The sequence below is a fragment of the Portunus trituberculatus genome, chromosome 17 (genome assembly GCF_017591435.1).
Source record: "Portunus trituberculatus isolate SZX2019 chromosome 17, ASM1759143v1, whole genome shotgun sequence".
Lineage (NCBI taxonomy): Eukaryota > Metazoa > Arthropoda > Malacostraca > Decapoda > Portunidae > Portunus > Portunus trituberculatus.
The window spans coordinates 14,003,273-14,026,513 of NC_059271.1; the positions used below are offsets into that span (position 1 = coordinate 14,003,273).

Genomic DNA, 23,241 nt, shown 5'->3' on the forward strand with positions numbered 1-23,241 from the left:
CTGAGAACATTTTAAACAACTCTATCATATCCTCTCTATACATCTCCTCTCAAATGAAAACATGTTTAGTTCCTTTAATCTATCTCTATACTCCAGGTGTTTTAATGCTGGTATCATCCTAGTTGCTCTTCTCTGAACTGCTTCTAACATGTTGATATCCAGGCCTGTATGCAATACTCTAAATGGGGCCTAACATAGGAATTATATAAGCTACGCACCACTTCCTTACTTCTATAACTAACATTTCTATTTATAAAACCCAGGATCCTATTTGCCCTATTTCTTGCTTCTAAACATTGCTTTGAAAATTTCATAGTCCTGTCTATCACTACTTCTAAATCCTTTCCTTCCTCTACTGCCTCTAGCCAACATCCCTCCATCTCATAGTTAAAGTTTGTGTTGTCTTTACCTAAATGCATAACCTGACACTTTTTAGAATTAAACTCCATCTGCCACCTGTCTGCCCATGCTATCAGCCTGTCCAGGTCTCGTTGCATTCTGTAATTGTCCTTTTCACCCTGTACTGCACATGCTATCTTAGTATCATCTGCAAACTTTGATACTTTGCTACTGATTCCTATATCTAAATCGTTAATGTACACCAAGAAAAGAAGAGGTCCTAGCACTGATCCTTGGGGTACCCCACTAACCACTTCCTTCCATTCAGACATTGCCCCATTTAATACTACTCTCTGTTTCCTATCAGAAAGCCATTCACTAATCCAATCAACTAACCTACCCCTATCCCATGTAGTCTCAATTTGTACACTAGCCTCCTATGCGGTACCTTATCAAACGCCTTGCTAAAATCTAGATATATAACATCTATGCTATTTCCATCATCTAACTCCTTGGTAATATATTCTAAGATATCGAGCAAATTTGTAAGACAGGACCTCCCTGATCTAAAGCCATGTTGGGTATCTCTAATTAATCTATTCTCATTTAAATGCTCCCAAATACTACCCTTAATGATTTTCTCTAGTATCTTACATACTAAACTAGTTAAACTGATCGGTCTATAATTATTCACATCATCCTTCCTTGGGTGAAGCAGGGTCTTGGAGGGGGAGATAACATGCATGACGGAGGGAAGAGGGGAGGCCAGAATTGAAAGTCCAGCTGTCTCTCAGCAATACATTTGTTTGTTTGTTTCTAGTTGTCTTCTCTTCTTGATGTTTCTCATTCTAATTCTCGTCAACTTATACCTGTCAGGCAAAAATTAGAGAGCTACTTGACTCCTGACCACATACTGTGTAGGGTGTGAGTCAGGCCAAGACACACCCACATAACATATAAAAATGGCTTCCTGATGGGAAGGGTATTATATTATCAAAAAATAAGCTATACCATCTGGTAATTTAGGGTCTGAAAATTTTTGAGATACAATAGTAATCACAAAATCTTAAATCCCCAAAAATTAAATAAATAAATCCTGCATCTCCCTAAAGTCTCAGTTTAATCTTTTCTAGGGGTGGGGAATTTGTATGTCAGATATATACATACGTTATATGTTGGGGATACTTGGTTATTAATGGTACAGGTACGTATATATAATTTTTCTTTTTAACTCATGTGGTATGTTTGGGACCAGCCCAGAACGCATATCCCTATTTCCATTATTTCCTATGGGGAAAAATACGTCTGCTTAACAAATTTTCGCTTTACAAACACCTTTGACACCCCCTATTGCTGTATTGCTATATATATATATATATATATATATATATATATATATATATATATATATATATATATATATATATATATATATACATACAACCACTTAACGAAGGGGTTACATTCCTAAAAAAAATGCTTCGTTAAGCGAAACTTCGTTAAGCGAAACTTCGTTAAGCGAACCGATTATAACAAGTTTAACCCCTGACTTGAACTTCCATTGAGAGTAAACAAAGCGAGAGTGCATCATAGTACAGTGAAAGATTTAATGAAAGTAAATTAAACATTTAGGCAGTTTAATTTAAATCATTATAATGTACACTAATGTATGTATGTATGTAGCTTTATAATGTTCATGATCTTAAATTTATGAAGGGAGGGAGAGTGAAACGGGAAGGACATTAACCGACAACCTGTGGAATGTAAACAAAGGGCATATCATTGTATCACATACAAAACTTATGTAACACATTTCCACAAGGCTTTCCATTTTATCCATTGTAGAGTCACGAGTTCAGGTGGTTCTTTTAGCTTTGGGGAGGTGGTGGCGTAGTGGATAAGGTGGTGAGCGTGGGATCGGGCAGAAGTCCACGCGTAGGTTCGAATCCCACCACGTACAGCCTTAAAACACTTTGCCATTTGTCGAGTGGTTTAAAGTTACCTACATGTCACCATGATACCCAGGTTCTAAGTGGTTACACCCAAGATGAGCTTGGGTGGTGATATGGGCCCTAATATGGGTACCACTATAAATAAAATTGCCTGCGCCACTAATGGGCGGAAGCTGAACAGCGCTTCCCATACACTCTTCAAGTGTGCCTACAGGCGCTATAGGCCTTACCGTAAAAAAAATAATAAATAAAAATAAATAAATAAATAAAAGCTTGCAAGGAAGATACGGTCTCATCAGCCTTCTTAACCCCTTCGCGCCAGATGTTAAAAAAGCCCGCCTGTATGATATACGGGTGGTAGTGCCGCGTGCCCGAGCGCAAGAAACTCGTGCAAGCTTGTCATACTTGTCGTCTTTGTGTATTATGCTGCTATTTTTTAGTCACTATATCGCCTTCAAAGAGGAAAGTGGACGCTTCTCTCTTCGGGAGAGAGAGAGAGAGAGAGAGAGAGAGAGAGAGAGAGAGAGAGAGAGAGAGAGAGAGAGAGAGAGAGAGAGAGAGTGACATTTGCTAATATTTTAGACACAAGCGGGACGCATGTAGCTTATCTTCGAGAGGAAGAGGGGAGGAGGAAGGAGAGGAGAGGAGAGAGAGAGAGAGAGAGAGAGAGAGAGAGAGAGAGAGAGAGAGAGAGAGAGAGAGAGAGAGAGAGAGAGAGAGAGAGAGAGATTAGAAAATTTGTTGTTTTGTATTTGTGTGTGTGTGTGTGTGTGTGTGTGTGTGTGTGTGTGTGTGTGTGTGTGTGTGTGTGTGTGTGTGTGTGTGTGTGAATGTTACAAGGCAGGACGTGTAACTTATCTTCGAGAGGAGAGGAAGGAAGGATGGGGAGTAACTTATCTTCGAGAGGAGAGAGAGAGAGAGAGAGAGAGAGAGAGAGAGAGAGAGAGAGAGAGAGAGAGAGAGAGAGAGAGAGAGAGAGAGAGAGAGAGAGAGAGAGAGAGAGATGGGAACAGTCTATGCCATTGGGTAATTTTAGACACAAGGCGAGACGCATGTAGCTTATCTTTAGTGATTGGTGGAGACAAGGATGGTGGGAGGAGCACTAGGATTTCAAGGACTGCATATGGCGTGTGTAGTTGGTATCCAACACACTATACGGGACAATTGAACTGAAGAAAGCTCAGAAAAGAAATATGACGTCTACGTAGGCGTCACCGTATATGCTACTGGGGCTTCATGACGCCTACATAGGCGTCACCGTATTGAAGGGGTTCATAGAGTCTGCTGACATGAAAATAGTAGAGACAGTAAATGGAGGCAAGATGGTGGCGAGCATTGCTATAGTTTTCTCGCCTTTCTCGTATCTGTGAATAGTAACCAGCTTCACTTCGAGAGTAAGAGACTTCCTGGTCTTCTTAGGAACGCTAGGCCACACTGCAGGGGCGTTTTGGTGGTAAGTTGAGGGAGGGAAGATGAGCTGTTGCTGTTTCTGGTGCGCGTATTGTCCACGAGAGGCTTGATATTGATCTTGATCTTGATTCCACATATGTCCCAGGATTTTTCATGAGGCAGGCCTTAATATTGGCAGCTCTAAGTGCATTCAAAAGCCTGTTGGCTTGTGTGATACGGCAGGGCTTTCAAACTTGAAAAAAATTACCTGGATAAAATTTTGTTAAAGCGAGTTTGGTGTTTGTTTAACTAGCAGATGGTAGTAAAATGAAACCTTCGTTGTAGCGAAATTTCGTTGTGTGAACCTTCGTTAAGCGGGGGTTGCCTGTGTGTATATATATATATATATATATATATATATATATATATATATATATATATATATATATATATATATATATATATGTTCGCGACCGAAAAGATATTATAATTAATCAAATTTGTGCAATCAGTTTTCTTATACACGATTTGGCCCAACCGCATTTTCAAACTAAGCGCCAGACGCAATTTCGAACTGCACACCTGAGAGTGGATAGCGACGCCGAGTGCTTGTGAGAGGTAAAGCCATTGGCGTCCTGCATTTATCTTTTTACTAGTGTTTACTTTTATACTGTGGGGTTATTTTTAATAATGAATTTTTAATAAAGTGGAAAAGCTCAGAGGAAGATGGTGACTGACTGTGGTGTGAGTGGTGAAGGCAGTGACACAGTGAGTATTGTGTTTACATATTTTTTGTTTTAGTGTTTTCTCTTATCATTTCTTGCTTTTCCCTTTACTTTAAATACATTTCTAGTATTTAGAATGGTAAAATAATAAAAACTTGTTAAATTAGCCAAATAAATAGAATATTTTGTACAATTTTTTTTGGACCACATCCCGCATCTCCATTATTATCTACTGTTTCTTATGAGAATTACAAGTTTGTTTTATGCAAATTTTTAATATAAGCGATGCCTCTTGGAATGCATCTATCGTGTAAATCGAGTTACCTGCATATATACATAATTATACAGTATATATATATATATATATATATATATATATATATATATATATATATATATATATATATATATATATATATATATATACATATATATATATACAGTAAGGTCCCGGGTTACGTCGGTCTCGAGTTACGTCAAACTCGCACTTACGTCAGTCCACTATAAGGCAATTCAAGATTTAAAAAATTGAAAATTTATAAATCGTAAAGCGCGTGGTTTATTGTTATTGTTGGCCGCCAGGCGTCACTAGTGGTTATCCACTACACCGCCCACCTCATGATTGAATACAATAACACTCTACGTACCTCAGTTCCATCACACCGTCATCCCTGGCAAGAGTGTTCCTACATCTGCGTTTGCTGACTATCTTAGTATCTTGCTCAATGGCACCAAAAAGAAAACTCCTGAGTGATAGCAGTGATGCTAAGAAAAGGAAAACCATTACGCTACAAGAAAAAGTGGACATAATTAAAAGACATGAGAAGGGAGGCAGCAGCTGTGTGTAAGGGAGTGAAGAAGAAATTGGGAAGCCCGTTACCATGACAACGGAAAGGTTGACGACCTTGAGGGTTCGCCCACCCACCATCACAACAATAACAACTCCGGAGCCTTCGCCTGGGCCACACGACACTCGCAGCTCACTTGCACCATCTGCGCTTGTCTGCTGATCCCTATTGCCCTTTCCTATTGCATTTCTTGCCCTGCTGCCCACGCTTCTACTCCCACTGCACTGCACTACGCTCCCAGCTCTCCGCTCTGGGCGTCACAACATTCGACCTGCCTACCCTCCTGGCGGCCTCAGGCGTCCACCCCTCTGGCAACATGCAGTCCTTTGCGTTCGCGGCCCTAATCAACAACAAAAACAAGCTTGTGTTTCATATTCCTACATACTTGTAAATAATATAACAATATAACCTTTTACTTATATATCGCCTCTACTCCTACCGCACTCCACAAAGCTCCCAGCTGTCTGCCCTGGGCGTCACAACATTTGACCTGCCCATCCTCCTGGCGGCCTTAGGCCGCCCCTCTCGGCAACCTGCAGTCCTTCGCGTTCGCGGCCCTAATCAATATATTCCTACATAGTTGTAAATAATATACCAATATAACAATATAATCTTTTACTTACCTGAATAACCATAAAAAATTATTGGTTGAAAACTCGATAATATGCTTTGAAAATACAAAAACTCGAGTTACGTACAAAATCGACTTACGTCATGTTTCAGGAACGTAACTCTGACGTAACTCAGGACCTTACTGTATATATATATCTAGAGAGAGAGAGAGAGAGAGAGAGAGAGAGAGAGAGAGAGAGAGAGAGAGAGAGAGAGAGAGAAAAACACACACACACACACACAAATACAGTAAAGTCCCGGGTTACGTCGGTCTTGAGTTACATCAAACTCGTAGTTACGTCAGTCCACTATAAGGCAATTTAAGATTTAAAAAATTGAAAATTTTTAAATCGTAAAGTGCGGGATTTATTGTTATTGTTGGTGGTTGCCCGCCACGCCGCCCGCCTCACGCTTGAATAAAATAACACCCTGCCTCAGTTCCACCACACCATCGCCCCTGGCAAGTGTTATCCTACTTCTGCGTTTACTGACTCAAGTTCTTAGTATCTTGCTCAATGGCACCAAAGAGAAAACTTCTTAGTGACAGCAGTGATGTTAAGAAAAGGAAAACCATTATGATACAAGAAAAAGAGGACATAATTAAAAGACATGAGAAGGGAGGCAGCAGCTGTGTGTGAGGGAGGGAAGAAGAAAATGGGAAGCCAGTTACCATGACAACAGGGAGGTTGACGACCTTGAGGGCTCGCACACCCATCAAAACAATAACAACTCCGGAGCCTTCGCCTGGGCCACACGACACTCGCAGCTGACTTGCACCGTCTGCGCCTGTCTGCTGATCCCTATTGCCCTTTCCTATTGCATTTCCTGCCCCGCTGCCCACGCTTCTACTCCCACCGCACTGCACTACGCTCCCAGCTGTCCGCCCTGGGCGTCACAACATTCAACCTGCCTACCCTCCTGACGGCCTCAGGCGTCCACCCCTCTCGACAACCTGCAGTCCTTCGCGTTCGTGGCCCTAATCAACAACAAAATCAAGCTTGTGTTTCATATTCCTACATAGTTGTAAATAATATAACAATATAACCTTTAACTTACCTGAATGACCATAAACAATGATTGGTTGAAAACTCGATAATATGCTTTGAAATGTACGGAAACTCGAGTTATGTACAAAATCGACTTACGTCATGTTTCAGGAACGTAACTCTGACATAAACCGAGACCTTACTGTATAGTTAAAAAATATAGTTTTCCGCAAAGATGTATTAAGACGTGGAATAGTTTAAATGAAGAAGTAGTGTCTGCAACGAGTGTGCATACTTTTAAAGTAAGATTGGATAAGTGTAGATATGGAGACGGGGCCACACGAGCATAAAGCCCAGGCCCTGTAAAATTACAACTAGGTAAATACAACTAGGTAAATACACACACACTGCAATTCTTCAATTCATTAATGATGTTTATGAGTATTTAAAAGGTAAATTCTACGTTGCAGGTATATTTTTGGACTTGTCTAAAGTTTTTGATTCTTTAGATCATCATATACTTTTTAATAAGCTAGATTACATGGGAATAAGGAAAACTCCTCACCAGTCATTTAAAAGTTACATTATTCACAGGTCACAGAATGTCTACTGCAATTCCATCAATTCATTAACTACTCGTAAACCTATCAATAAAGGTGTTCCTCAGGGATCCATTTTAGGGCATATTCTATTTCTGATTTATATCAATGACCTTGTACATTCCAGTTCAAAACTTAGATTTGCTGTATATGCCGATGACACAAATCTTTTACTAGCAAACAAAAACATTATTTCATTACATCAAAACCTACAACAAGAACTAATTATAATAAATACTTGGTTAGAATCTAATAATCTAATACACCACCCACCCACCAATCTGTTCTACATTATTACATAATCTAAACCCTAATATTAAAAAGACAAATTATATCCTATTTCAAAATCATTCTAAGAAATACTATATGCCAAAATTATTTCTAAGAAGTGAAATTATCCAACGTGTATCTCATACTAAGTTTCTAGGTGTAAACATCAATGAAAATGTCAACTGGTGTTATCACTTTAATGAAGTATGTGCAAAAATATCTAAAATTTGTGGGATTTTGTATCGGGTTTGTCACCAGTTAACAAAAGAGGCTATGCTATGTATTTATTATACACTATGTTATCCTCACCTGATTTACTGTGTCTGTACATGGGGATCCACATGGCCATCTTTTTTAAATAAACTATTAATTGCTCAAAATAAAATTGTTAGGTGCATTCTTTTTATGGGAAATTATGAATCAGCCTGTCATATTTATACGCAATTAAATATTCTAAATTTTAGGTTCATTGAAATATATTTTATGTTATTAATTATTACAAAAATGCTAATATCCTCCCAGGGAAAAAGGTTTTCACAGTCACAGAAAATGTCCATAATACAAGAAGTAATAATGTTAATTTGTTATGTCCAGTTTTGCATAACCTACAATAAAAGTGTGTTGTGTGACAATCATCAATCATGGAATTCTCTGCCAGCTGACTTTAAGAATTTGTTTTGTACTAATAATTTACTCCAATTTAAAAAGACAGTAAAAAGTTACTTGTATGGTTGTCAAACATCATCGTAACTTATGTTTGGCTTGTGATTCTTATGCTTGTAGTTTTATTGCTTTTTTTCTCTCAATGTTAGGTTATATTAAAATTCATATGAGATAATGTAATATGCATGTAAATTGTCTACATTTTTTTCTCTTTTTCTTAACTTACTCTGTCAAAGAGCATCAGCTCGACAGACTATGCTAAGCATATGTATACATTTTTTTTATTATTATGTAACATGATAACAATAAATTCACTTTACTTTACTTTACTTTACACACACACACACACACACACACACACACACACACACACACACACACACACACATCCGGTAAGCGGCGAGGCAAATGGGCAAGCCTCTTAATGTGTAGCCCCTGTCCACCTAGCAGTAAATAGGTACGGGATGTAACTCGAGGGGTTGTGGCCTCACTTTCCCAGTATGTGTTGTGTGTTGATGTGGTTTTAGTCCTACCCGAAGATTTATCTATGAGCTCTGAGCTCGCTCCATAATGGGGAAGACTGGCTGGGTGACCAGCAGACGACCGAGGTGAATTACATACACACACACACACTGAGGTAGGTGGTGGTATAATGGATAAGGTGGTGAGTGTGGGATCAGGCAGAAGTCCACATGTAGGTTCGAATCCCACCACATACCTTTTTGAAGTTATGCCATTTGTCTAGTGGTTTAAAGTTACCTACATGTTACCATGATGCTCAGGTTGTAGGTGGTTACACCAAAGATGCACTTGGGTAGTGATATGAGCCCTAATATGGGTACCACTATAAATAAAATTGCCTGCACCACTAATAGACAGAGGCTGAACAGCGCTTCCTACATATACTCTTAAAGTATGCCTGCAGGCACTATAGGCCACAACATAAAAAGAAAAAAAAAGACACTCAATACTACTTTACACGACTTGGCTTCTTTCATTGGTTTGGTCGTGGCTGGGGCCAGAGCAGGACAATTGGAAGGACTCATCACAGACTCGCCGTCACAGATCGATTTATGGTCCTCTTCCCACAAACAATAATCAAACAGAAAGTTGACCATGTCTGTCACCTTAAGGTCAATCTTGCCCACAACAAACTCTGGTGGGCAAACACCTTAGCACTTTGAGGTAAGGGCCCCACATGTGGGTGCGGCGTACCAACAACGTCCTCACAACTACTGGCCTCCACAAAACCGGAGAAACTACCTGGAGAAACTGAGCAAGTCAGTCCCTGAGAGGGGACAGCCCTGTTATTAACCACTGAAGGCCAAAGAGAAAGATAAACACTGGTAACCACAAGGGCTCATGAAGGTGGAGAAGAGGCCTCCCTGTCCACTTTGAGCTGGTTAATCTCACTCCTCAACTCTGCCACATTATCCAAAACTATGTTCCATTGTGCAGAAGGGACTGAAACCTGTGTAGCCGCAGGTTGTGGACAGGAGGCGTTGATATCCACAATCCAAAGGCAGGATCCATGACGAAATAAGTGTTGACACTCTCCAGCAAAAACTGTACTCCGACCAGAGTCACTGCCCCCGCCGCTAAGATCCTGAGCAGATCCACATGCCCTTCGAGGAGCAAAAGTATAGCCACTAGGCACAGTGGCCCACTCTTCCCCAGAATAGGAAGATGACATAATAACAGCAGATCGCTTGGGGAAAACAAGGCAAGCCATGCTTTCAACAGTACCACAAATACCCACTTGGAAGACACAATACCACTCCCTACTTAGATCACAGATACTAGGCACTGTAACTGCTTTCACAGGTGACATGGCCTTGCTGAAAATAAAAGACACTGAAGGGGAGACAACGAAATCCTGTAACATGTCTGACTGGCATGGTGAAATGTAAGCAACTGGAGAGCATCGTTGTGCGGCATTATTTCATGTTATGCTCCCCACAGCAGAGGTGATACAATGGCATAAAATAAATAGATGTGTAGAATTAAACTGATATCAACACTGAAATCTAAAACTTGTTATTCATCTCTAAAATGCAAGAAAAATCAAGCTAGTTGCTTTCAACCTCAATTTCTACATTTCTACTTGTTCAACTTCATATAATATCCAGACCTTTTAGTCATACAAGGCACAACAATTTCCATTAACATTCCCACTCTGTCTCTAAAAACACAACAATTGCATAGTATCTAGACCAATAACTGCTACAAGCAAATAAAAACTTACTAATCAAATCCTTCATAATTAGGTTAGCCTGCTAAAATCATTAATGCACACTAAAGTGAAGTTGAACTGATGCTTGAGTGCCAAGATGGATGCAAAATTCTAAACAAATATGAACCATGTACAGCTTGTAAAATAAATTCTCAAACTGAAGAACAAAATAACTCACCACAGAGATGAAGGTTTTGAAATCAGCAATGCTTTGAGGTACACTGTTGTTTAGTGTGTCATTGTCATGGGTTCTCCTTTTGCCCAGCTCATACTTGATGGTCAGTTCCTCTATCTGCAGGTAGACAAAAAGTTAAAATATGACATAAGATAACTTAGTAGTGTATGTGTGTGTATTTACCTACTTGTATATTACAAAAGTTCAAGCAGAGCTTATAATGACCTATCTCCATATCTATATTTATCCAACTTTTCTTTTTAGATGTGTATGATAGCTGCTGTAACAATGTTCTCACTCAAGCCATTCCAAATATCCATAGTTCTGTGGAAAATTATATTTCTTGATGTCCCTTAAACACTAACCCTTCCTGACTTTTAATACCTCCATCAGTCACAGAGGGTCTTCCATGGCTTCCCAGACCTCTTTTGTTGGAATGGTGTGTCATCACTTTCTTCTTATTAATATGAGACTACACAAATATCAATAATAGTGGATGTTTCTTAGGTTTCTAAGGTATTGAAAAATGTGGAAATTTGTTCACTGATACTGGACATAACACTATGTTTATGAGTGTTGCCCGGATTTGTATAAAACCGCCTGGTGCCATCTATCACCCATTTCTACCAGTACAGGAGGCACGTGTTGTTTGAATTCATTTGCTGGCCGCACAAATTTAAATTATTAAATTATTATCTGGACATTGTCCAAATAAAACAAAATGCAGATAAATGATGGTAGTGTATGTGTGTGTGTGTGTGTGTGTGTGTGTGTGTGTGTGTGTGTGTGTGTGTGTGTGTGTGTGTGTATATATATATATATATATATATATATATATATATATATATATATATATATATATATATATATATATATATATATATATATATATATATATATATATATATATATATATATATATATATATATATATATATATATATATATATATATATATATATATATATATATATATATATATATATATATATATATATATATATATATATATATATATATATATATATATATATATATATATATATATATATATATATATATATATATATATATATATATTACTGCAAGTCCTCGTTATACAGTACATATGCGTTCCTGAAAACCTTACCTCATATCGAATTTACCGTATACCGAACCCATTATAACATGTAATAATAGGGAATGCGTTCCAGCACGTCAAAAGTCACCCCTAGAGAAATTAAAATACATGAAAATAATCATAAAAAAAAAGTAAAGTAATGCGCAAAAGAAGTAAACAGAAAATGTTTTTTATTTATCTTGCAATTGCCATGTATTCTATCAGATGATGTCCCTCCTGAGGTTAAGGGACAGTAGGGATTTCAGCTCTTACTTATCTTCCATCGAGTGGGCAGACAAGGATAAGACATCTTCTGCACTGTCAGAAGCAGATGCAAAAAGGCCAGCTGTAGCAGGGTCAGCACGTTTCAATGATTTGAAGAAAGAGGATATTGAGGAAGGGCCAGCTGTAGCAAGATTGGCACGTTTCATTGGTTTGAAAAAGAGGATATTGAGGAAGAGCCAGCTGTAGCAGGGTCGGCAGGTGTGATAGGGACGACATGTCTGACTGGCTTGAAGAACGAGGAGATGGAGAACTGTTTAGTTTTTCTTGTTTTTTTCAACATTTTCTTGATAAATCTTGACACTTTTCTCTACGTCATGCACCACTTTTCTACTCCTGGCAGGATTTGGGTCACGTTCCTTCAGGGTTTCCATAGCTTTTTCGATACCACCGAGACATTCTCAAAGATTTTTGTTGTCCAGGCCACGCACAGGTTCTTCCTCGTCTCCCTCTTCTGCTTCCTGTGATGCCTTGTCTAGCTCTATAAGTTCATCATTTGAGAGAGATTCAGCATGGCTTTCCAAAAGATCTTGAATATCATCATCATCAACTTCATCAAAGCCAGCCCTATGGCACAGATTTACTATGTCATTTCTGATCGCACCGATGTCATCTTCAGCGAAGCCTGGGAAGTCATGTGCACATTCTGGTCATACTTTATTCCATGCCAAGTTCATGGTAGACGTCTTCACTTCGTCCCAAGATGACAATGTTATCTAAGGTGTGCTTAATGTTATACGACTTACTCCATTCAATGATAGTGGGTCTGCCAGGCCCATCTGTGCCCTTTATGAGTTGCTGCATGGTTCGCCGCTTGTAGTAGGTTTTTAGTCTTTGCCATGATTATTATGAATATATTTGTGCTTACAATAGACCATTTAATATTCCATTTATTCATTTAATTAGTAATGCATGTAAGTAATATGTAATGCAGTTGAAAAAAAAAAGGTGGGGGGAGAGATAGTAGGCTCCAAGGGTGGTCAAGTTAAGGTCAGTACTGTGAGTGGCACGCTAAGTTCATGGTAGGCGTCTTCGCTTCGTCCCAAGATGACTTCATGTTATCTAAGGCGTGATTGCTATTATATGACTTCCACCATTTACTGATAGTGGGATTGCCAGGCCCATCTGTGCCCTTTATCAGTTGCTGTATAGTTTGCCACTGGTAGTAGTTTTTAGTGTTTGCCATGATTATTATGAATATATTTGTGCTTACATTAAACCCTTTAATATTCCATTTATTCATCTAATTAGTAATGCATGTAAGTCATATGTAATGCAGTTAAAAAAAAAAGGGAAGGACGGGAAGAGATAATAGGCTCCAAGGGTGGTCAAGTTAAAGTCAGTACTGTAAGTGGTGGGGAGGTGTGGCGTGGATGACGTCATCACCCCTGGTCCCCCGCGCTGGGCCCTCTCGGATGACATGAGCGGATACCGTATCTGTGAATTTTTCTTATCGTATATCAAATCAAGGATAGTAATTTCCAAATACCATAACCGTGAATTTACCATATAAAGAACTACTGTATAACGAGGACTTACTGTATATACAGGGTGCGGCACAGAAACTTGCTGATTTAAAAGGTTAATAAAAACCAAAATAGTAGAGATATTGTTATAATTCGTTTCACATCTCATCTTACATTCTCTGAATTTACTTATTAAACGGTTTTAAAGATGACATCGGCCAAGTGACGGCCTCCATTGTCAATGCACTGAGCTACCGGATTCTTGAAGTTTTGTTCAACTCTTTCGAGCATATCGACAGGTATGTCGGCGATGGCTTGGCGAATGTTGTCCTTTAGATGAAGAAGGTTCCGTGGGCGATCAGTATAGACGACGGATTTGAGGTATCCCCACAAAAAAAAATCACATGGAGCCAAATCAGGCGAGCACGCAGGCCACGGAAGATCGCCTCTCAAGGATATGAGACGCTAGGGGAAATGCTTCCTCAAAAGTTCCATTGACCCTGACGCTGTGTGTGTCGTGGCTCCATCTTGTTGGAACCACACATTACCAATGTCCATTTCTTCCAGTTTTGGGATGGTGACAAGGTTGATTTCAGGTTGCTCTGAGGTTGCTGGGAACACCACCTCTGGAGGTGTCTTATATATGCATTTATGTTCACAAAACATTTCTATTAGCTTTTTACAAACCTTACCCCAAGGAAGGATTGTTTTGTAATGCATAAAGTGAAATCTTACATGGAATACCAAAAAATAAAACAGAGATGAGATGAGCCACAGGCAGGCGGAGACTTGGCGACTGCCGCTTCTTCTTCTTGTGACCCTTTTAGCCTGCGTGTTATCTTTTCCCATGATACTTATTTCCACTCCTCTACTGCCTGCTATAATGGATGTCATATCTTAGTATTCATATACGCTCATACCCTGAGGATAACCTCGACTCTGTGGCACTGAGTGACAGTGAATTATTAATGAAATACCGCTGTATTTCATTAGTAATTCACTATCACTCAGTACCACGGAGTCAAGGTTATCCTCGTGGCATGAGCATATATGAATACTAAGATATGATATCCATTATAGCAGATAAGAGGAGTAAAAACATAAACATCATGATGAAAGTAACAAGCAAGCAAAAGGGTCACAAGAAGAAGAAGCAGCAGCCGAATGGCCGCAAGTCTCCCACTTCGTCTGTGGCTCATCTCATCTCTGCTTTATTTTTTGGTAATCCACGTAAGATTTCGCTTTATGCATTACAAAACAATCCTTTCTTGGGGCAAGGTTTGTAAAAAGCTAATAGAAATGTTGTTTTGTGAACATAAATGCATATATAAGACAGTAACACCACCTCCAGAGGTGGTGATCCCAGCAACCTCAGAGCAACCTGAAAGCAACCTTGTCACCGTCCCTCCAAGCGTTCATGGATGCCATTTCGCTGCAAGAGGTTGCTCTGACATTGTTAAAGAATCTCGAATCCAGCTCCAGGAGCGCTAAAGACAGAGGCGGGGGAGCCAGCCAATCACAGCGAAACTACTGCGTTCGGTCCCTCACCCACCAAATTCAAACCCAGAAAATTCGCTAAAACGGATGTGGTTGTACGTTATGCAGATTTTTGGTCTAACTTTATATAGTACGTTAAACAGGAAATTCGTTAAACGAACATTCGTTAAGCGCAGTATTACTGTATTTATACATATATATATATATATATATATATATATATATATATATATATATATATATATATATATATATATATATATATATATATATATATATATATATATATATATATATATATATATATATATATATATATATATATATATATATATATATATATATATATATATATATATATATATATATATATATATATATATATATATATATATATATATATATATATATATATATATATATATATATATATATATATATATATATGCAACCCCCGTTTAACGAAGGTTCACACAACGAAATTTCACTACAACGAAGGTTTCGTTTTACTACCATCTGCTCGTTTAACGAACACCAAACTCGCTTTAACGAAGTTTTATCCAGGTAATTTTTTCCAAATTTGAAAGCCCCACCGTATCATGCAAGCTGACAGGCTTTTGAATACACCAGGAGCTTCTGGTACTAAGGCCTGCCTCAGGAGAAATTCTGAGACACCTGTAGAATAAAGATCAAGATCAAGCCTCTCATGGACAACACAGGCGCTACCGATAAAAAGGCCTGACTTAGAAGAAATTCTGCGTCACCTGTAGCATCAAGATCAAGATCAAGATCATGCGCACCACTCACTCCCCAGTCAAAACATAACAGCGTCACCAGCAGCTCATCTTCCCTAGTTCAACTTACCACCAAAACGCCCTGCAATGTGGCCTAACATTCGTAAGAAGACCAGGAAGTGTCTTACTCTCGAAGTGAAGCTGGGTATTATTCACAGAAAAGAGAGGCGCCACAAAACTAATAACTGCTTGCCACCATCTTGACTCCATCAGCAAGTCAGCAGACTCTATTAAGAAGGCTGGTGAGACCGCATCTTCCTTGAAAGCTAAAAGAACCACCTGAACTCGAGACTCTACAATGGATAAAATGGAAAGCCTTGTGGAAATGTGGTACATAAGTTTTGTATGCGGTACCATGATGCACACTTTGTTTACATTCCACAGGTTGCTGGTTAGTGTATTTCCCGTTTCACTCTCCCTCCCTTCATAAAGTTAAGATCATCAACATTATAAAGTTACGTACATACATACATTAGTGTACATTATAATGACTTAAATTAAGCTACCTAAATGTTTAACTTCACAATTTTTACTTTCATTAAACCTTTTACTCTCTCTCTCTCTCTCTCTCTCTCTCTCTCTCTCTCTCTCTATATATATATATATATATATATATATATATATATATATATATATATATATATATATACCAAATCATTTTGTTAGATTCTCAATATCTGAAGTTTGACATTTTTAGATTATAGTTAAAAAACATAAGCTTTTCACCTGAGTGAACTTTTTTTGTGTGTGGGTGGAGGAGCAGCTTCTGACTGAGAGACAGTGAGAATGCGTGGTGACTCATGACCGACCATGTGACAGGATGCCGGAGTTCAGCCTATACGCGTTTCATACACATCCAATTTAGAGGTTGCGGCTTATTACCACAGAAAACAGTATTCTATGACATACGGTAATCAACACGGAAACTTAATACGAAGTATTATATTAATTTGGTATCATCAATATCTTATATCGAATGTATCACTAAGTAGTAAATTCCTTTTAGGTATCGGAAGTATCGGCATAAAATATGCCGATACCGATACCGATACCCAAAAAATGGGCCGATACCGCCAATTCCGATACTGATACCGATGCATCGGTACATCTCTAAGCAGCAGTAAGGGAAAAAAATAATGAAAGGTCAGAGGAGGAGACAAAGGCATTTTTTTGGAGAATTCTAGGAGACAGGATAAAGAAATGGTATATAAAAGAGAAGAAAGAGGAAAAAGTGGAGCAAGTTTAACTAAAGGTGATACGAGCAAGGGATTAAAAATGACGTATATGAACATAGATGGGGTTTTATCAAGTAAATTAGAATTAAGAGATTACATAAAGAAGATCTGGATATTGTATGCCTGGCTGAAACAAAATTAAATGAGGCAATAAAAATAGACATTGATAATAGGTATAATATATGGAGGAGAGACAGAGTTGGCAAAGGAGAAGAAGGAGTCATGATGATGTTAAGGAAAGAGATGGTGGTAAAGCAAGTGGAGTATAGGGAAGGAAAAGCACAAGTACTGTATATTAAGATACATATTAATAAAAAAGAGTTAACAATCATTAGAACATATGTGCCACCAAAAACAAATTCATGGACTAATCAAGAAGATAAAGACATGATAGATGACACAATATGAAGTCTAACGAGTCATTAAAGAAAGGAGAAATGTGATATTAGTAGGAGATTTAAACTGTAAGGTGGTGGACTGGGAAAATTATGAAAGTGGTATGGGGGAAGAAGCCTGGGGAAATAGATTCCTGAATCTAATGATAGATAATATGATGAACCAAAAGTAAAGGAAAACACAAGATTCAGAGGAAACAACGAGCCAGTGAGATTGAACCTGGTTTTTACATGAGGTATACAAATGAATGATGATATAAGATATAAATGCCCATTGGGAAAGAGTGACCATGTAATATTAGAAATGGATATAGAAGAGGGAAAGGAAGAGAGAGATAAATCATACAAAGGAGACCAATTAAACTACAGAAAGGCTGATATTGAGAACCTCAAAAACTATTTAAAAAATGTTAATTGGGAGGAGATGGAAAACTTAGAGAGGGTGCAAGAGAAATATAACTTATTTTTGGAAATATACAAAACAGGAGTCAGGGAATATGTCCTGAAATACAGATCTAAAGAAGAAGGAAAGATTGGTTTAACGCAAGGTGTGCTAAGGCAAAGGAGAAAAGAGATGGAGCATGGAAAAGGTGGAGGAGAAATAGAAATCCAGAAAATAAGGAAAACTTCAAGGCAGCAAGAAATGAATATGCTAAGGTGAGGAAGGAAGAGGAAAGGAACTATGAAAAGGACATTGTCGAAAAATGTAAGGAGCAACCAAAATTGTTCTACAGATTCATAAATGGAAAAATAAGGGAAAAAGAAACAATAGAAAGGTTAAAAGGAGAGAACAGGATGGTGGAAGACCCCAAAAATATGGCAGAACTGTTAAATAGTAAATTTCAGGAGGTGTTTACTATGGAATCCAAATTTGAAAGACCACAGGGTAATAGAGAGACCATCTAAACGAAAGAGATTAAAGTAACCAAGCTTGAAATAAAAGAGTTGATGACAGAATTAGATGAATAGAAAGCAATGGGACCGCATGAAGTCTCAGGCAGAATATTAAAAGAATGTAGGGATGAATTAGCAAGTCCTATATACAACATCATAAAATGCTCAATAGAAAATGGAACAGTACCAGTAGAATGGAAAAGAGCTTAGGTGGTTCCCATATATACGAGCGGCAGGAAGGAAGAACCTTTAAATTACAGACCGGTATCACTAACTAGTCTAATATGCAAGATGTGTGAAAGAGTAATAAAGAAACAATGGATCAAATTCCTTGTAGACAACAAATTTTTATCAAATAGCCAATTTGGTTTTAGAAAAGGTTGGTCATGTGTAACAAATTTACTGAGTTTCTAGTCTAGAATAATTGATAAAGTGCAAGAGAGAGAGGGATGGGTTGATAGTATTTATTTGGATTTAAAATAATAATAATAATAATAATAATAATAATAATAATAATAATAATATACGGTTTATTACTTTTGCAATGTAAAAAATTACACTGAAAATGTACAGGGGGGGACACTAAGACAATGAACTGAAATGCTTAACCTAACTATGGATATAAGCATTTAATAAAGTGCCACATGCAAGATTACTGTGGAAGTTAGAGGAGAATGGTGGCTTAAAAGGAAGCACATTGAGATGGATAGAAAATTATTTGAGGGGGAGAGAAATAAGGATGGTACTTAAAGATATGAAGTCCAAGTGGAGAGCAGTAGAAAGCGGAGTGCCACAGGGGTTAGTATTGGCGCCAATACTTTTTCTCATATATATAAACAACATGCCAGAGGGAGTGAACAGCTACATAAATCTGTTTGCGGACGATGCGAAACTGTGCAGAGTTATGAAGCAAAAAGAGGATTGTGAAATACTGCAGCAAGACCTAAACAAGATCTGGAAATGGAGTAAAAAGTGGGAGATGGAATTCAATGTGGACAAAAGCCATGTAATGGAAATGGGAAAGAGCAAAAGACAGCCAGTGGGAATCTATATAATGGGAGATGGAGTAGAATTGGAGAAAGTCAAAAAGGAAAATGACCTGGGAGTGACGATGGAAGAAAACAATACACCAGTAAGCCATATTGATAGAATTTTCAGCGATATATACAGACAACCCCCACTTAACAAAGGGGTTACGTTCCTAAAAAACCTTTCGTTAAGTGAAACTTCATTAAGCGAACCAATTATAACAAGTTTGACCCCTGACTGAACTTTCATTGAGAGTAAACAAAGCGAGAGTGCATCATAGTACAGTGAAAGGATTAATGAAAGTAAAAATTATGAAGTTAAACATCTAAGCAGTTTAATTTAAGACTAAGTCATAATAATGTACACTAATGTATGTATGTAAGTAACTTTATAATGTTGATGATCTTATATTTATGAAGGGAGGGAGATTGGAGCGGGATACGCTAGCTGGCAACCTGTGGAATGTAAATAAAGGGCGCATCACTGTACCGCATACAAAACTTATGTACCACATTTCCACAAAGCTTTCCATTTTTTCCATTGCAGAGTCACGAGTTCAGTTGGTTCTTTTTGCTTGCAAGGAAGATATGATATCACCAGCCTTATTAATAGAGTCTGCTGACTTGAAAATGGTAGACAGATGATGGAGTCAAGTCATGGTGGGAAGCAATGCTATTAGTTTTCTCGCCTCTCTCGTGACTGTGAATAATTTCCAGCTTTACTTCGACAGTAAGAGACTTCCTGGCTTTCTTAGCAACTCTAGGCGACATTGCAGGGCATTTTGGTGGCATGTAGAGTGAGGGAAGACGAGCTACTGCTGACGCTGTTATTGTTTTGAACTAGGGGAGTGAGTGGTGTGTTTTGTCCATGAGAGGCACTGGTGTATTCAAAAGCCTGTCGGCTTGAGTGATATGGCGGGGCTTTCAAACTTGGAAAAAATTACCTGGATAAAATTTTGTTAAAGCGAGTTTGGTGTTCGTTAAATGAGCAGATGGTAGGTAGTAAAAGGAAACCTTCATTGCAGCGAAATTTCATTGTGTGAACCTTCATTAGGCAGGGGTTGCCTATAATTTGCTAAGGAATATTGGATTAGCATTTCACTACATGGACAAAGAAATGATGAAGAAATTGATTAGTACTATAATAAGACCCAGATTGCAATATGCAGGAGTTGTGTGGACTCCCCATAAAAAGAAATATAAGGAAGTTGGAGAGACTACAAAATATGGCTACAAGAATGGTTCCAGAATTTGAAGGGATGACATATGAGGAGAGACTAAAGGCTATGGATCTACCAACCCTGGAACAGAGAAGGGAGAGAGGGGATCTGGTACAAGTTTATAAATTGATTAACGGAATGGATCAAGTGAATAATGAGAAACTGATCCTGAGAGAAGAATATGACATTCGAAGCACAAGATCGCATAGTAAAAATCTGAGGAAGGGAAGATGTCTAAGATATGTTAAAAAAATATAGTTTCCTACAAATATGTGTTGAGACTTGGAACAGTTTGAGTGAAGAGGTGGTGTCAGCAATGAGCATGCATAGTTTTAAAGAAAAATTTGATAGGTGTAGATATGGAGACGGGGCCACACGAGCGTAAAGCCCAGGCCCTGTAAAACTACAACTAGGTAAATACAACTAGGTAAATACACACACACACACACACACACACACACACACACACACACACACACACACACACTCAAAAAACGGAAAAAAAAAGTGCAGGATTTATTTATCTAATTTTGGGGTATTTAAAATTTTGGTATTACATTTGTCTCAATCAAAAGGCATAAAATGTTCAACAGTTCACTACGGGTAGAATGAGAAAAAAGAAATTGATATTTCTTTTATCAATTATCATGATAATGAAACAAATTTTATATTTCATTTCAAATAGTATAAACTAGATAAATATCTATGCTTACCTGAAGAGCATGTAGACCATCTTGATATTTCTTTAAAACTTTTTTGAGTACTTCCTCCTCTTTTTTTAATCTCTGAAGTTTTGTTAACTGTATCTTCTCTTTGCACTGATTCTTGAAAGAAAGAGAAAAATATAAAAAAACATTACTATACAGCATATTTTTCATATTCAGAGGAAATGCTTTCAAGATAAATTATAGTGATGTATACTATCAATCCTATCAACTGACTTTAGGAATATCAACTTCAATATCAATCTTGGACAATTTCTATCTAACACATTGCCAATACCTTGATCATGGCCATACCAAGAACAAAATTACAAAAACAGGAGAGTGAGAGCAATCAAACTTAGATGACAGCACTGAAGGAGTTACCATGGCAACACAATTTTCACCACTCTGTGCCAGGTGTTACTTGAAATATTGATGGCATAAATGCAAAAAGGTATGCTGCTAGAGAAAATACTGTGAGAAAATATTAAATGAACAACAAAAAAAAACAACAACATCCAATTAATAAAATGGAAAACAATTTGGAGAACACCATCTAGGACTCATTACTTTTTGTGCTAATCTCTTGAGTTAACTTGTGACACTGCAGCACAAGCCAGATCAATTTCTGTGTCGACTATGAGAGAGTACTTTCCCTCAAAAAAGCAAAAGACTTTTCCTTTGCCAAAGCTAATGACAATATTGACTGAATTAGCAAGTGAAAATAAATAACAGAACTTGATCTGAAATTTAAGTACTGACAAGTGGAATTAAGGTAAGAGTCCTAATGCAGAAACAAAAAAAGTGCAAATATTTTGCAGGGAGAAAAAACAAAAAATCATACTGCAATCTTATTCAGCATTTCAATTCCAAACTTTAATCATTAATAGATGGTTATACTTTTTATAAATATATCAAATTTTGATGTATTTAATGTACATTCTGAGGGAGATTGACTGTCAAGTGCATCTCCTTATGACTGCCACACTCTTAATAAACAAACTCTTGTATAATGGAGAGAAGGATAATTTTCTCTTTCAATGTTTGTAATTACAGTAATACTCCCCTTAACGAACAGGATAGGGGGTGTCAAAGCTGTTCGTAGAGTGAAAATTCATTAAGCAGACGTAATTTTCCCATAGGAAATAATGGAAATAGGGGGGGATGAGTTCTGGGCTGGTCCTCAACATACCACATGGGTAAAATATATATATATATATATATATATATATATATATATATATATATATATATATATATATATATATATATATATATATGTACGTTTGGTAGCATATTGGGCCGCCAGTGTACCACGACTTTTATGATGTCATATGAGTCATTGGAAGTTAGAGGAGCTACGTACAAATTCTCTCACATTCTCGCATTTATGTTCACAAAACAACATTTCTATTAGCTTTTTACAAACCAGGCCCCCAAGAAAGGATTATTTTGTAATGCATAAAGTGAAATCTTACATGGAATACCAAAAAATAAACCAGAGATGAGATGAGCCATAGACAAAGCGGGAGACTCGCAGCCACTCGGCCGCTTCTTCTTCTTCTTGTGACCCTTGCAGCCTGCGTATTGTCTTTCCCCATGATATTTGTTTCCACTCCTCTATTGCCTGCTATAATGGATATCATATCTTAGTATTCATATACACTCATGCCATGAGGATAACCTCAACTCCGTGGCACTGAGTGATAGTGAATTATTAATGAAATACCGCGGTATTTCATTAGTAATTCACAATCACTCAGTGCCACGGAGTCAAGGTTATCCTCATGGCATGAGCGTATATGAATACTAAGATATGATATCCATTATAGCAGA

General features: G+C 37.7%; 1 protein-coding gene across 6 annotated transcripts in view; it reads right to left on the bottom strand.

Annotated features, from left to right (window-relative positions):
• Nucleotides 1-23,241, bottom strand: part of LOC123504740 — a 196,702-nt gene that overhangs the window by 90,746 nt on the left and 82,715 nt on the right. For all 6 annotated transcript variants that reach the window (XR_006674933.1, XR_006674932.1, XM_045255510.1 and 3 more), the window contains 2 exons: nucleotides 21,415-21,525; nucleotides 10,795-10,908 (listed from right to left, as the gene is read on the bottom strand). Coding sequence is in view for 4 of the 6 variants with exons in the window: in XM_045255510.1 (XP_045111445.1) it covers nucleotides 10,795-10,908; nucleotides 21,415-21,525 (225 nt within the window). In the remaining 2 variants the exon portion in view is untranslated. The remainder of the gene's footprint in view (nucleotides 1-10,794; nucleotides 10,909-21,414; nucleotides 21,526-23,241) is intronic.